The 15,139-nt window shown below is 42.8% G+C and overlaps 1 protein-coding gene across 1 annotated transcript in view; it reads left to right on the forward strand.

Annotated features, from left to right (window-relative positions):
- Positions 1-15,139, forward strand: part of LOC115107897 (thyrotropin receptor-like) — a 37,288-nt gene that overhangs the window by 19,608 nt on the left and 2,541 nt on the right. Inside the window, exons 6-10 of the mRNA XM_029631645.2 lie at positions 5,902-5,979; positions 6,453-6,521; positions 8,034-8,111; positions 10,287-10,475; positions 14,770-15,112. Of these exons, the coding sequence (XP_029487505.1) occupies positions 5,902-5,979; positions 6,453-6,521; positions 8,034-8,111; positions 10,287-10,475; positions 14,770-15,112 (757 nt within the window). The remainder of the gene's footprint in view (positions 1-5,901; positions 5,980-6,452; positions 6,522-8,033; positions 8,112-10,286; positions 10,476-14,769; positions 15,113-15,139) is intronic.

Raw genomic sequence — 15,139 nt, forward strand, 5'->3', positions numbered from 1 at the left:
ATCATTGCATTGGAGGTCAATCAACTCCATTTGGAGGTTTGGTGGTGAGCTTTCCACGTCAACAGCAAATGGGTTACCGAGCAGTTCCAACCTGCTTTTTTGTGCTTCAAAGTCAGCAAATCGGCGTCGAAAGTCAGCGGCAAGCATACCTATTTTATCAGCCAACTGTGTGCTCGGGAACGCACTGGTAGAGAGCTTCTCTTTCATGGTCTGGCAGCTGGGAAAGTGGCTCAAATTTTCTTTCCGCATCTGCGTCTCCCACAGAGTCAGTTTGGTTTTAAATGCCTTCACTGTACTGTACATATCAGAGATGACACGATCCCGACCCTGCAGCTGCAAGTTTATTGCATTCAGATGACTCGTAATGTCACACAGAAAAGCCATTTCACACAGAAACATTTCGTCTCGGAGTTGTGTTGTGTCTTTCCCTTTGCTGTCCAAGAACAGACAAATCTCCTCACGAAGCTCGAAACATCTTTGAAGCACCTTTCCCTGGCTTAGCCATCGCACCTCTGTGTGATAAGGCAAATCACCATGCTCCGTTTCTAACTCCGTCAGAAATGCCTTGAACTGGCGGTGATTCAAACCTTTGGCTCTGATAAAGTTAACTGTGCGCGTGATGATGCTCATTACATGCTCCATTTTCAAGGCTTTACCGCACAACGCTTCCTGGTGTATGATACAATGATAAGCTGTCAGCTCACCTGTCGCGTTTTCCTCTTGCATCTTTTCCCGTATCTTCGCCACCAGTCCGCTCCTGTGTCCACACATCGCAGGTGCTCCGTCGGTTGTCAAACCCACGAGTTTTTCCCAAGGCAGCTCCATCTCATTTACACATATTGACACCTCTTCATACAAATCATGCCCCGTAGTTGTGCCATGCATAGGACGTAAAGCCAAAAACTCCTCTGTCACGCTTAGGTTGGAGTCCACTCCGCGGATGAAAATTGACAACTGGGCAATGTCAGAAATGTCGGTGCTCTCATCCACAGCCAAGGAATATGCAATAAAATCTTTTCCCTTTTTCACAAGCTGCTCTTTTAGATTGATGGACAACTGGTCTACTCTCTCGGCAATGGTGTTTCTGCTCAGACTCACATTTAAAAAGAGTTGCCTTTTTTCTGGGCAAACTTCGTCACAAACTTTAATCATGCAGTTTTTGATGAAATCCCCTCCGTAAATGGCCGGGCTGATTTAGCGATCTCTTCTGCCAAAATAAAACTGGCCTTGACAGCAGCCTGGCCTTGTGATTTGGCTTTTTTGAACAGAGCCTGTCGAGATTTGAGGCCTCGTTTTAATTCCTCTGCCTTTTGTAGCCTTTGTTCCATGTCCATATTCTTGTTTTTGTCCGCGTGTTTCGTTTCATAATGTCGTCTCAGATTATACTCTTTCAGTACCGCCACACTTTCTCCACACAGAAGACACACAGGTTTTCCAGCTACCTTCGTGAACATATACTCCGACTCCCACCTTGTTTGAAACCCCCGGTTCTCAGTATCCACCTTCCGTTTTGCCATTTTTGATGGGTATCTGAAAGTTAATTTTACTGTGATGCTGACGACTGCTGTGCCAATAAATATTGAAATGAAGCAGCCTACTGCTCGGTGCGTCACCTTTGCATTGTGGGAAATGTAGTATTGGTGCGTGTAAAAGATCTGCGGGCTGCCGGCTTGCTGCGGGCCGGTTCTAATAATAAATCAAGATCATCCCAGGGGCCGTAAAAAAACCTTCTTGCGGGCCGGATGTGGCCCGCGGGCCTTGACTCTGACATATGTGTTGTAGAGCATGAACCTACAGGAACGGGCCACCGCCTTGATGTTAGTTGAGAACGACAGGGTGTTGTCCAGGATCACGCCAAGGTTCTTAGCGCTCTGGGAGGAGGACACAATGGAGTTGTCAACCGTGATGGCGAGATCATGGAACGGGCAGTCCTTCCCCGGGAGGAAGAGCAGCTCCGTCTTGCCGAGGTTCAGCTTGAGGTGGTGATCCGTCATCCACACTGATATGTCTGCCAGACATGCAGAGATGCGATTCGCCACCTGATCATCAGAAGGGGGAAAGGAGAAGATTAATTGTGTGTCGTCTGCATAGCAATGATAGGAGAGACCATGTGAGGTTATGACAGAGCCAAGTGACTTGGTGTATAGCGAGAATAGGAGAGGGCCTAGAACAGAGCCCTGGGGACACCAGTGGTGAGAGCACGTGGTGTGGAGACGGATTCTCGCCACGCCACCTGGTAGGAGCGACCTGTCAGGTAGGACGCAATCCAAGCGTGGGCCGTGCCGGAGATGCCCAACTCGGAGAGGGTGGAGAGGAGGATCTGATGGTTCACAGTATCGAAGGCAGCCGATAGGTCTAGAAGGATGAGAGCAGAGGAGAGAGAGTTAGCTTTAGCAGTGCGGAGCGCCTCCGTGATACAGAGAAGAGCAGTCTCAGTTGAATGACTAGTCTTGAAACCTGACTGATTTGGATCAAGAAGGTCATTCTGAGAGAGATAGCGGGAGAGCTGGCCAAGGACGGCACGTTCAAGAGTTTTGGAGAGAAAAGAAAGAAGGGATACTGGTCTGTAGTTGTTGACATCGGAGGGATCGAGTGTAGGTTTTTTCAGAAGGGGTGCAACTCTCGCTCTCTTGAAGACTGAAGGGACGTAGCCAGCGGTCAGGGATGAGTTGATGAGCGAGGTGAGGTAAGGGAGAAGGTCTCCGGAAATGGTCTGGAGAAGAGAGGAGGGGATAGGGTCAAGCGGGCAGGTTGTTGGGCGGCCGGCCGTCACAAGACGCGAGATTTCATCTGGAGAGAGGGGGAGAAAGAGGTCAGAGCACAGGGTAGGGCAGTGTGAGCAGAACCAGCGGTGTCGTTTGACTTAGCAAACGAGGATCGGATGTCGTCGACCTTCTTTTCAAAATGGTTGACGAAGTCATCTGCAGAGAGGGAGGAGGGGGGGGGGGAGGGGGAGGAGGATTCAGGAGGGAGGAGAAGGTTGCAAAGAGCTTCCTAGGGTTAGAGGCAGATGCTTGGAATTTAGAGTGGTAGAAAGTGGCTTTAGCAGCAGAGAGAGAAGAGGAAAATGTAGAGAGGAGGGAGTGAAAGGATGTCAGGTCCGCAGGGAGGCGAGTTTTCCTCCATTTCCGCTCGGCTGCCCGGAGCCCTGTTCTGTGAGCTCGCAATGAGTCGTTGAGCCACGGAGCGGGAGGGGAGGATAAATAAGAATAGAACATGTTTCTGAACACAAATGTGTCATGAGTGAATTGTGAATAATGATGAGTGAATAAGTTACAGTGGCATAAATATCATACCCCACCCAAAGAGGGCATGATCAGTTAAATCAAAATGATTGCATCTTTAACTTTCTCATTCATCATTATTCACCATTCCTTCATGATTATCCATAGTTATGGTAGCATCCACATTAATGTAGAAGTATTTAGAAATAGAAATATTCTTATTTACAATAAAAGTGATTCCAAAATAACACACTACATTATTTACCATTCATTTCTATTGGGCACCACCTAATCCGAAACGCATGCATCCAGTTTGTAGAGTCACAAGCTTGATGTAGTCATTGCGTGCTAGGAATATGGGACCATATACTAATCTTTTGACTAAATGTAATAAACTGGAAGTGAATTTGTTCAAATACTCATGACACTATATACATAAAGTGCTTTCATTTCAAAACAGTTAAACAGATAAGTATACAAATACCCCTAAAAAAAGGTGAAAATATGTACTGTCGCCTCATATAAAGCATTTGGTCTCAAATCCAAAATTCTGGGGTATAGAGCCAAATTAAGGAATGTAGCTATACTGTCCAAAACACACATGTAGGGGAGTGTAGAAGCATCATCATGTCCTCTCTCTAAAGAGTTGTCTTATTTATAGTAAGGATTTTCCAATCCGTTATGTCTCGCCTGTCGTCTAATGCCAGTGGTTACTATAGTGCTAGGAGATGTACTTAGGTATTTTCCAATCCGTTATGTCTCGCCTGTCGTCTAATGCCAGTGGTTACTATAGTGCTAGGAGATGTACTTAGGTATTTTCCAATCCGTTATGTCTCGCCTGTCGTCTAATGCCAGTGGTTACTATAGTGCTAGGAGATGTACTTAGGTATTTTCCAATCCGTTATGTCTCGCCTGTCGTCTAATGCCAGTGGTTACTATAGTGCTAGGAGATGTACTTAGGTATTTTCCAATCCGTTATGTCTCGCCTGTCGTCTAATGCCAGTGGTTACTATAGTGCTAGGAGATGTACTTAGGTATTTTCCATTCTGTGGCATTCCATTCCTTTTGTTCTACAATCAGACGAGGTTTTCTATACATTACCGGTCAATATTTTAGAACACCTTCTCATTCTAGGGTTTTTCTTTATTTTTTGTAACTATTTTCTACATTGTAGAATAATAGTGAAGACCTCAGAACTATGAAATAGCACATGGAATCCTGTAGTAACCCTGTAGTAACCAAAAAAGTGTTAACAAAATCAAAATATATTTGAAATTCTTCAAATAGCCGCCCTTTGCCTTGATGACAGCTTTGCACACTCTTGGCATTCTCTCAACCAGCTTTGAGGTAGTCACCTGGAATGCATCTCAATTAACATCTGTGCCTTCTTAAAAGTTCATTTGTGGGATTTCTTTCCTTTTTAATGCATTTGAGCCAGTCAGTTGTGTTGTGACAAGGTAGGGGTGGTATACAGAAGATAGCCCTATTTAGTGGAAGACCAAGTCCATATTATCGCGAGAACAGCTCAAATAAGTAAAGAGAAACAGCAGTCCATCATTACTTTAAGACCTGAAGGTCAGCCAATATGGACCATTTCTTTGAAAGTTTATTTAAGTGCAGTTGCAAAAAACCATCAAGCGCTATGATGAAACTGGCTCTCATGAGGACTGCCACAGGAATGGAAGACCCAGCGTTACCTCTGCTGCAGAGGATAAGTTCATTGGAGTTACCAGTCTCAGAAATTGCAGGCCAAAAAAATTGCAGCCCAAAAAATTTCAAGTTCAAGTAAAAGACACATCCCAACATCGACTGTTCAGAGGAGACTGTGTGAATCAGGCCTCCATGGTCGAATTGCTGCAAAGAAAACACTACTAAAGGACACAAATAATAAGAAGAGCCTTGCTTTGGCCAAGAAACACAAGCAATGGACATTAGACCGATGGAAAATTGTCCTTTGGTCTGGAGTCCAAATTTTCATTACAACCGCCATGTCTATGTGAGACGCGATGATCTCCGCATGTGTATTTCCCACTATAAAGCAATGAGGAGGAGGTGTTATGTTGTGGGGGTGCTTTGCTGGTGACACCGTCTGTGATTTCTTTCGAATTTAAGGCACACTTAACCAGCATGGCTACCACAGCATTCTGCAACGATACGCCATCCAATCTAGTTCGGGCTTAGTGGGACTACCATTTGTTTTTCAACAGGACAATGACCCAACACTCCTCCAGGCTGTGTAAGGGCTATTTTACCAAGAAAGAGAGCGATGGAGTGCTGCATAAGATGACCTGGCCTCCACAATCCCCCGACTTCAACCCAATTGAGATGGTTTGGGATGAGTCGGACCGCAGAGTGAAGGAAAAGCAGCCAACAAAACAACAGAAAAGCATTCCAGGTGAAGCTGGTTGAGAAAATGCCAAGAGTGTGCAAAGCTGTCTTCAAGGCAAAGGGTGGCTATTTTGTAGAATCTCAAATATAAAATATATTTTGATTTGTTTAACACTTTTTTGGTTACTACATGATTCCATATATGTTATTTCATAGTTTTGATGTCTTCACTATTATTCTACAATGTAGAAAAATAGTAAAAATAAAGAAAAACCCTTGTAGGTGTTCTAAAACTTTTGACCGGTAGTGTATTTGCAACACCACCTAATTTCCTCTTGTATCTCCTCAGTGAAATAGCTGATCATCCCTACATATCTGAGGTCCCAGCAAACTCATTCCGCGGTATTACCAACCAAGTGCTGACAGTGTGAGTACACAGCCATAGCTCTACAGTTTCACTGGTGTCTTCACTGTGGACTATAGGCCATTACATTACCCTTGCTTGCAGTCTGAGAGTGCTGTGACCAGCACAGAGATGTTCTCACAAATGTCTGTTGGTGAGAAAAGACCATTACATTAGATGCCAAAGCCATGGTCACATTGACAAACTGATTCAGGACACAACTAACCAATACATCGACCGAAGTGGTTCAATTTTGTTGGGGAGAACATAACACAGTGAAATATTTTACAGAAAATGTTGCATACACAGGCAAATCCTCAGCACAAATAAATATATACATGTTATTCAATAGCTGGAATTGGCATTACTGATGTAATAGGACCTGTACAACCAGACAGATTCAACGTTAGTCACTGGGTTGGTGCATAAAATAACAGTTTTGACTTCAGTAAATGTTACTGTTATGAATGTTTTCTGATGTGTTTATTCTCTTCCAGGATGCTGTACAGTAATGGCTTCACCGACATTCAACATCATGCTTTCAACGGGACCAAACTGGATGCTGTGTAAGTTATTTAGCTTTTTTCATTAACACAAAATAATAGAATAGAATGGTATAGAATAGAAAATAACAGAATAGAATGGTATAGTATAGAAAATAATAGAATAGAAAATGAAATACTGTATTAGTAGCCACATGCAACTCTCTGCTTGACCCTGCTGACACAAAGCCATGCAGGACAAAGCACTGAAGCAGCAAGGATTCTTGTAATGTTGTATTGTTGTTGACCTCTTGCTGTTGGAACGAATTACTGTATAAATGGATTGTAACAGTGTTTTGGAGGAAGAGACTTCTCATAGAGAACCGTACCTCCAGTACTTCTCTATGTTGTTACAGTTATGATATCTTTCACTCTGGCTTAACAATCAGTCATTTCAGACCCCTTCATTTCAACAAAATTAAGTTACTTAGTATTTTGACTGGATTAAACTTTTTTTTTTTTTTTTTTACATCTGGAATGAATATTTCCTTACTCAAAATTACACTTATTACGCTACACAAGCAGTAGGATCACGGTTCCATCTGAACTGGTTCTCCCAGACGTGCTAAGAGAGGTTAACCTCAGACTTGATTAGGAAGCTCTAGTTCTCCTGATTTAAAAAAATATATATATTTTAAGAAGACAATTTCAGGAAGTCTGCATCAAAGCACCAAAGGAAATGTATTTCCCCATAAGGGAACAAAAAGTCGTATTTTCATCTAGATTTCATCTTACTGAGACTAACCTGGATGAATGAAGTTTCAAATTGAAATGTAAGAAAACAATCATTGCTTTCTGTGTCACTACACTGTCCTGATGCACCCCTCCTCCACTCCGACCCCAATATTATATAAAGACATGTAAAGATTACTTACTTTTGTTACTGTTTTCTCTTTAACCCCAAAATTCACCCCCCTCCACCCTCCTTTTTGTCACCTCTCTCTAGCTTTCCCATCAGGATATGAAACATTAATATAGCTCTGACCCCCACCCCATCCCCCCACCCCTCAATTTAACCATTCACCTCTAGTAAAACCCTAGCTGGTCCTTATGGAGTTGTAATTAGACCAATGGGCAGTCACTGTAGTCAGTCTTACCACACTGCTGTTTGGGTTGGCACGCACAGAGCGTGCTTAGAGAAAAAACTGATCCGGGAGTGTGTGTATCGGTGTGTATGTGTGTTTTCTCAGAGTGAGAGCTGATCGCAGAGCTGTAACACCAAGACAAACACTCTCCCACACACGTTTATTATCAAAATTAGATTTAGGGACTTTACCATACCTATTTTAAAGGTGCAGCGTGTTTCTGAAGTACCTTCTCCGATGGTGGGACGGCACATTTAAAACAACACTCAGGATAAGACCCGAGTCGTCCCGAGGTCTGTGTTACTCCAGGAAGCGGGGTACATAAACAGTAGAACGTGGTGTGATGAGGATAGTGAAAATATTGTTGCATGTCTCCGCGTTATCAGGATGATTATGGTGATTGAAGTGTGTCGGTTACATTCTTGTTTGCGTGTGTGTGTTTTCTCTCCAGGTACCTCCATAGGAACAAGTATCTGACCAAGATGGATGAAAGAACGTTTGCTGGCACCGTTAGTGGCCCAATGCTTCTGTGCGTAATTACTCATCTATTATTTAACCAGGAAAGTCATATAGAGATGAGCGTCCTTTTTTTTTTCAAGTGAGCCCTGGACAGAAAATACCTCTCACTGCACTGCCCAACATGTTCAGTTCCTGTTCTGAAGTTATAGTTGCTCAAACTACTTTGAAAGAATGGTACAAATGCATCCAATGTTCCTACGTTCCAGTCTTAAATGTCAGTTATTTGTCTTATTAAACAGAGAGATACAGTATGTTCCAATAATGTGATATTAATCAAGAGTGTTTTGCAAAGATTTGTGAGTTGGGTTTGGAACCTTTTATAGAGAAAGTTTATATTGGAGTCCAAAATTATCAGACAATTTAAGTATCAAAAATGTTAAATAATTACTAGAAAACAATCATTTTTACAAAGCCAAATGGGTTCAAATCATAACTTCCGTAATTCATTCATGGCAAAGTTTATTTCTTTTTGTACCTCTCTATTTTCCCATAAAAGTGGAGAATGAGTGAGAAACATGTCTGGGAGGAACACAGTTCAGAAATCATGAAAATAGCTTAGCGACAGCTGGGATTTTGACTGGGAAATCAGACGCAGATTGTGTGTGAGTGTTATAGAAACGTTAAACTTTTCCTTCCCTTCTCGGTTTTGAGAGTCATAGTGGAATTAAATATCCCCTTCCCTTTCTGAGGAGTTTGATGCAGAAACCTTACCTCTGTTGTTTGGTTTCTGAAGTAGTACTCCTAACGCTGTGTCCTCTTTAATACGTTTTTAATAAGTCAATCTGTTCCCCAGCCTTGTTCAGTACTTCAGAAATGTGGCCTTCCTTCCTACGTTCCTTGAAGTAATCACTGACCTGAATTGGTTGGATTGGTGAAAGCAATAAGGTTGTTAACTTGCTTATACCCATTCAATCACGTATCTTTATGCTAACCTCAAGGGGGGAAAAAAGGAAGGATGCATATTTCTAAAGTATTGGAACATGTCTTAGTCCTGGCTGAGTGGTGAGGTCATCCACATGAGGTCATGGCCTAAACATCTCCCAATGACAAAATCAGACCGCCGGCAGGTCTTCCACACACACTATTATTATCCAGTGTTGCTCAACGTTCCCCCGGAGAGAGAGCGAGAGCGAGTGAGTGAGTGAGAGAGAGAGAGGGAGGGAGCGAGAGGGAGCCAGAGAGAGAGAGAGAGAGAGAGAGAGCGAGAGAGAGAGAACCAATGTGACAGAAAAATACTCAGCTGCCTCTGGAAAAGAGAGAAAGAAAGTGTGATTTAATTTTATGCATTGTTTGGCTTGTGTTTCTGTTTATTATTATTATTATCTTATTAAATCATTTAGCAGATCATTTCACTGATACACTAGATGAGGAAACATCTTGTTAATGTTTTGTCCCCCACTTGGCCCCTCGAAGGGGGAGTGTAGGTTACACTATGTGCTGATAATACAGTCACACAGGATGCTGAAGGAGAAATTGAATACCCAAATGGCATCCTATTCCCTGTATAGTGCACTACTTTTGACCAGGGCTCCGGTCAAAAGTAGCGCACTATATAGGGAATAGGGTGCCATTTGGGATGCAACAATGGATGTGAGCTTGTACTGATTTGTGACTTTATGTCCCAGTGAGGTTCAGTCTTTGGCATGGCAACGTGGACAATAAAAAACACAATGTTTAATTAGATAAAGGCGATGGAAGAGTGGTGGACACTCTTTTGCGGGAACAAGATGTAGGCGTTGTATTTTGCGTTCTGTTTCGGAAAGATCGCAAGTCTAACAATTGGGGAATAAATGGGCATTTGTCAAAAATGTGTATCCCAGATTTGGAGAATGCGCAAAACGGGTAGCCATGCATATCATAACAACTAGAGAGTGGGGAGGTGTTGCTGTCCTAAACAGTACAAAACCATATCTTCACTAGGCTTCATCTGTTGTTAGGCTTTAATGATAGTACTGTCTATGGCCCGTGCCATGGCCTATGATTCCAAATACCATTACAGCACTTCTGCACACACACGTTCCCCCAAGGTGACATATTATGTGACCCAAAGCTGTATGAACTCTGTATAACCTCCAGATGTCTCCCATATTCACTGTTCTGAACTGTTCGGGAACTCTGTAAGAACCCTCTAGAAGCCCTGTATTACCTCCAGCTGTCACATGTATTCCCTGTGTTCCTTTTCCAGTGACGTGTCCCTGACGGGGGTGTCATCCCTCCCCACAGCAGGCCTGGAATCTCTCAGGGAGCTGATGGCCCGCAACGCCTGGAACCTGAAGAAGCTCCCGCCAATCAAAACCTTCAAACACCTGGTTACCGCAGACCTCACCTACCCCTCCCTGTGCTGTGGCTTCAAGAACCTCAAGAAGAAGAGAGGGTGAGATTATGTTTTAATGTTTTTATTTTTATGTCAATCATTGTGAAGCCATTTGTGTGGACAATGACGTTTTTCTGGAGATGTGAAAAGGATGTATCTTGTGTGTGTTGATGTTGAGCTGTTGTTTCTCACACTCATTTTTTTGTGTACTATATATACAGTTGAAGTCGGAGGTTTACATACACTTAGGTTGGAGTCATTAAAACTCGTTTTTCAACCACTCCACAAATTACTTGTTAACAAACTAGAATTTTGGCAAGTCAGTTAGGACATCTACTTTGTGCATGACACAAGTAATTTTTCCAACAATTCTTTACAGGCAGCTTATTTAACTGTATCACAATTCTAGTGGGTCAGAAGTTTACAGCTTGGAAGTTAAACAGTTAAACAGCTTGGGAAATGATGTCATGGCTTTAGAAGCTTCTGATAGGCTAATTGACATCATTTGAGTCAATTGGAGGTGTACCTGTGGATGTATTTCGAGGCTTACCTAAACTCAGTGCCTCTTTGCTTGACATCATGGGGAAATCAAAAGAAATCAACCAAGACCTCAGAAAAACAATTGTAGACCTCCACAAGTCTGGTTCATCCTTGGGAGAAATTTCCAAACGCCTGAAGGTACCACGTTCATCTGTACAAACAATAGTAAGTATAAACACCATGGGACCACGCAGCCGTCATACCGCTCAGGAAGGAGACGCATTCTGTCTCCTAGAGATGAACGTACTTTGGTGCGAAAAGTGCAAATCAATCCCAGAACAACAGCAAAGGACCCTGTGAGGATGTTGGAGGAAACAGGTACAAAAGTATCTATATCCACAGTAAAAAAGAGTCCTATATCGACATAACCTGAAAGGCCGCTCAGCAAGGAAGAAGCCACTGCTCCAAAACGGACATAAAAAAGCCAGACTGCGGTTTGCAACTGCACATTGGGACAAAGATCATACTTTTTGGAGAAATGTTCTCTGCTATGATGAAACAAAAATAGAACTGTTTGGCCATAATGACCGTCGTTATATTTGGAGGAAAAAGGGGGATGCTTGCAAGCCGAAGAACACCACCCCAACTGTGAGGCACAGGGGTGGCGGCATCATGTTGTGGGGGTGCTTTACTGCAGGAGGGACTGGTGAACTTCACAAAATAGATGGCATTGTGAGGTAGGACAATTATGTGGATATATTGAAGCAACATCTCAAGACATCAGTCAGGAAGTTAAAGCTTGGTCACAAATGGGTCTTCCAAATGGACAATGACCCCAAGAATACTTCCAAAGTTGTGGCAAAATGGCTGATGGATAACAAAGTCAAGGTATTGGAGTGGCCATCACAAAGCCCTGACCTCAATCCCATAGAAAATCTGTGGGCACAACTGAAAAAGCGTGTGCGAGCAAGGAGGCCTACAAACCTGACTCGGTTACACCAGCTCTGTCAGGAGGACTGGGCCAAAATTCACCCAACTTTTTGTGTGACCCAAGTTGTGACCCAAGTTAAACAATTTAAAGGCAATGCTACCAAATACTAATTGAGTGTGTGTAAACTTCTGACTCACTGGGAATGTGATGAAAGAAATAAAAGCTGAAATTGATCATTCTCTCTACTATTATTTTGACATTTCACATTCTTAAAATAAAATGGTAATCCTAACTGACCTAAGACAGGGAATCTTTATGAGGATTTAATGTCAGGAATTGTGAAAAACTGAGTTTAAATGTATTTGGCTAAGGGGTATGTAAACTTCCGACTTCAACTGTGTGTGTATATGTGTGTGTGTGTGTATATGTATATATGTATGTATGTATGTATATGTGAGACAGTGCATTTGGAAAGTATTCAGACCCCTTGACTTTTTCCACATTTTGCCACGTTGCAGCCTTATTCTAATATGGGTTAAATTGTTTTTCCCTTATCAATCTACACACAATACCCCATAATGACAAACAAAAACAGGTTTCAAAATGTTTGGGGAAATGGAAATATCTCATTTACATAAGTATTCAGACACATTACTTTGTTGAAGCATCTTTGGCAGAGATGACAGCATTGAATCTTCTTGGATATGACACTACAAGCTTGGCACACCTGTATTTGGGGAGTTTCTGCCATTCTTCTCTACAGATCCTCTCAAGCTCTGTCAGGTTGGATGGGCAGTGTTACTGCACAGCTATTTTCAGGTTTCTCCAGGGTTCAAGTCCGGGCTCTGGCTGGGCCACTCAAGGACTTTGTCCTGAAGCCACTCCTGTGTTGTCTTGGCTGTGTGCTTAGGGCCGTTGTCCTGTTGGAAGGTGAACCTTCACCCCAGTCTGAGTTCCTGAACGCTGTGGAGAAAGTTTTCATCAAGAATTTCTCTGTACTTGGCTCCATTCATTTATCCATCTCCTGACTAGTCTCCCAGTCCTTACCGCTAAAAAACATCCCCTCCCTGACCAAGGCCCTTCTCCCCCGATTGCTCAGTTTGGCCTGGCGGCCAGCTGTAGGAAGAGTCTTGGTGGTTCCAAACTTCTTCCATTTAAGAATGATAGAGGTCACTGTGTTCTTGTGGACCTTCAATGCTGCAGAAATGTTTTGGTACCCTTCGCCAGATCTGTGCCTCGACACAATCCTGTTTATGCACTCTACGGACAATTCCTTTGACCTCATGGCTTGATTTTTGCTCTGACAAGCACTGTCAACTGTGGGACCTTATATAGACAGGTGCGTTCCTTTCCCAAATCATGTCCAATCAATTTAATTTGCCAGACGTGGACTCCAATGAAGTTGTACAAACATCTCAAGGATGATCAACAGAAGCTCAATTTTGAGTCTCATAGCAAAGGGTCTGAATACTTATTTAAATAAGGTATATCTGTTTTTTGTTTTTTATACTTTTGTAAAAACCTGTTTTCACTTTGTCATTATGAGGTATTGTGTGTAGATTGAAGAGGAATTTTTATTTTATTTAATACATTTTAAAATAAGGCTGTACTGTAACATAACAAAATGTGGAAAAGGGGAAAGGGGCTGAATAATTACAGAATGCATGTATGTGTGTGTGTGTGTGTATATAACTATTTTTTAAATTTATTTTATCTATTTTATTTAACACAACAATACAATACACAGACAATACAAATTTCCGCTCCCACAGTAGGTGCTCTGGTCAGGTCAGTATGTGCTCTGGTCAGTATGTGCTCTGGTTAGTGGGTGTGCTCGACCCCACAAGCCCCGAGATGCCGGGCAAGGCCATGGCCAAGGCCCCAGGCCCCAGGCCAAAAATTGCTGTGCTGGAAAAACCAAGCCCCACCCGAGACCTGGACGGGCATGGATGCAAGCACACCTATAACTACCAGGATCAATACTAACACCACTCACAGCAACCAAACCACAAAACGTAAACTGTGAAACGCATAACAATCCCACCCATTCACCCCTTATTGGAGGACCTCAAACATTTCTACTGTACACTACTGTACAACCCTCATCAATTCCACCGTTCAGACAGCCACAGATCAACCCATCTTTCCCAATAAATCATCATTCTACCATTTCCTCTCGCAATACATTCCTCCATTCTACCATGGTGTCTCACTAGGGACTTGAGCCATACCATCTGCAACGTTGCCCCAAAAATGTACATAAACAAGAGCACAACGATATTTCCCTTTGACTGACTGGTCCTTCCAACGTTTGTTTATTTGTCTAGAAGTTTGTAAATCAATGCTGCTCGGCTCCGTTACAACTAGAGACCTGTGAACTCTTTCATTGATGGTTTTGAAAATGAAAATAAAATGATAGAGTGCATTACTAACCCTGGAAGTGTACTGTAGTGTGTATTGCTCTGTCTTGTGTACAGTTACAGTATGATTAATGGCTGTTGAATAGCACAGCTGTAATTGCTCAGTGTGGATGTTGGCTGAGATGAAGTCAACTCTGACGCGTTTATAACGTTTTATTAGGTGGCTTTAATTACTGTCAGTCAACACTCTTATTGTAGGAAGACCAACAAGCCTCTCTCAACATGAATCAGTTTTTCTTTAACTAGGTATGTAAATAATATGATAGCTGGACCCAGGAGTGTATGAAGAGGTATTTTGAAGTAAAGGATTCAAGCTGAATTATTTTGTATTTATTTGTTTGCACTCAACTTGAACCTACAGTCATTCACAGTTTCATTTGATCAACCTTGCAATGTTCATTACAGACTCAAACAAATTATTTCACCTTCAATTATTCTTAAAGCGCCAACAGAAGCGAAACTCACAGAAAAACTCATAGATCTACAGTACACTTTCTACAATGAGTCTCTTTTGACATTGCAGATACCTTGAGTACATCATCTGCAACCTGACAGCTTTCTACGACCAGCATCAAAAGAGATCAGTAGGTCCCCTCAGAGTCCCATCTCTTCAAATAGACCCAGCCTCTGACACTGCAGCAGACCGGCACCAGAAGAGATCCGTGGGTCCCCTCACAGTCCCATCCCTCCAAGAGGATCCCATGGGGGATGCAGCTGACCAGCAGCCCAGCGAGGTGGGCTTCAGAGATGGGGTGTCCAGAGACACCCAGGGAGATCCCCGGAGAGACTTCCAAAGCAGCCTCCACTACCACGCTTACTTCGGCGGCCAGCCGGATGATGACGTGGGCTTCGGGGAGACACTGAAGGTAAAGAGAGACTGGTCAGCAACCAGT

The sequence above is a fragment of the Oncorhynchus nerka genome, linkage group LG24 (assembly GCF_034236695.1).
Source record: "Oncorhynchus nerka isolate Pitt River linkage group LG24, Oner_Uvic_2.0, whole genome shotgun sequence".
NCBI classification, from domain to species: Eukaryota; Metazoa; Chordata; class Actinopteri; order Salmoniformes; family Salmonidae; genus Oncorhynchus; species Oncorhynchus nerka.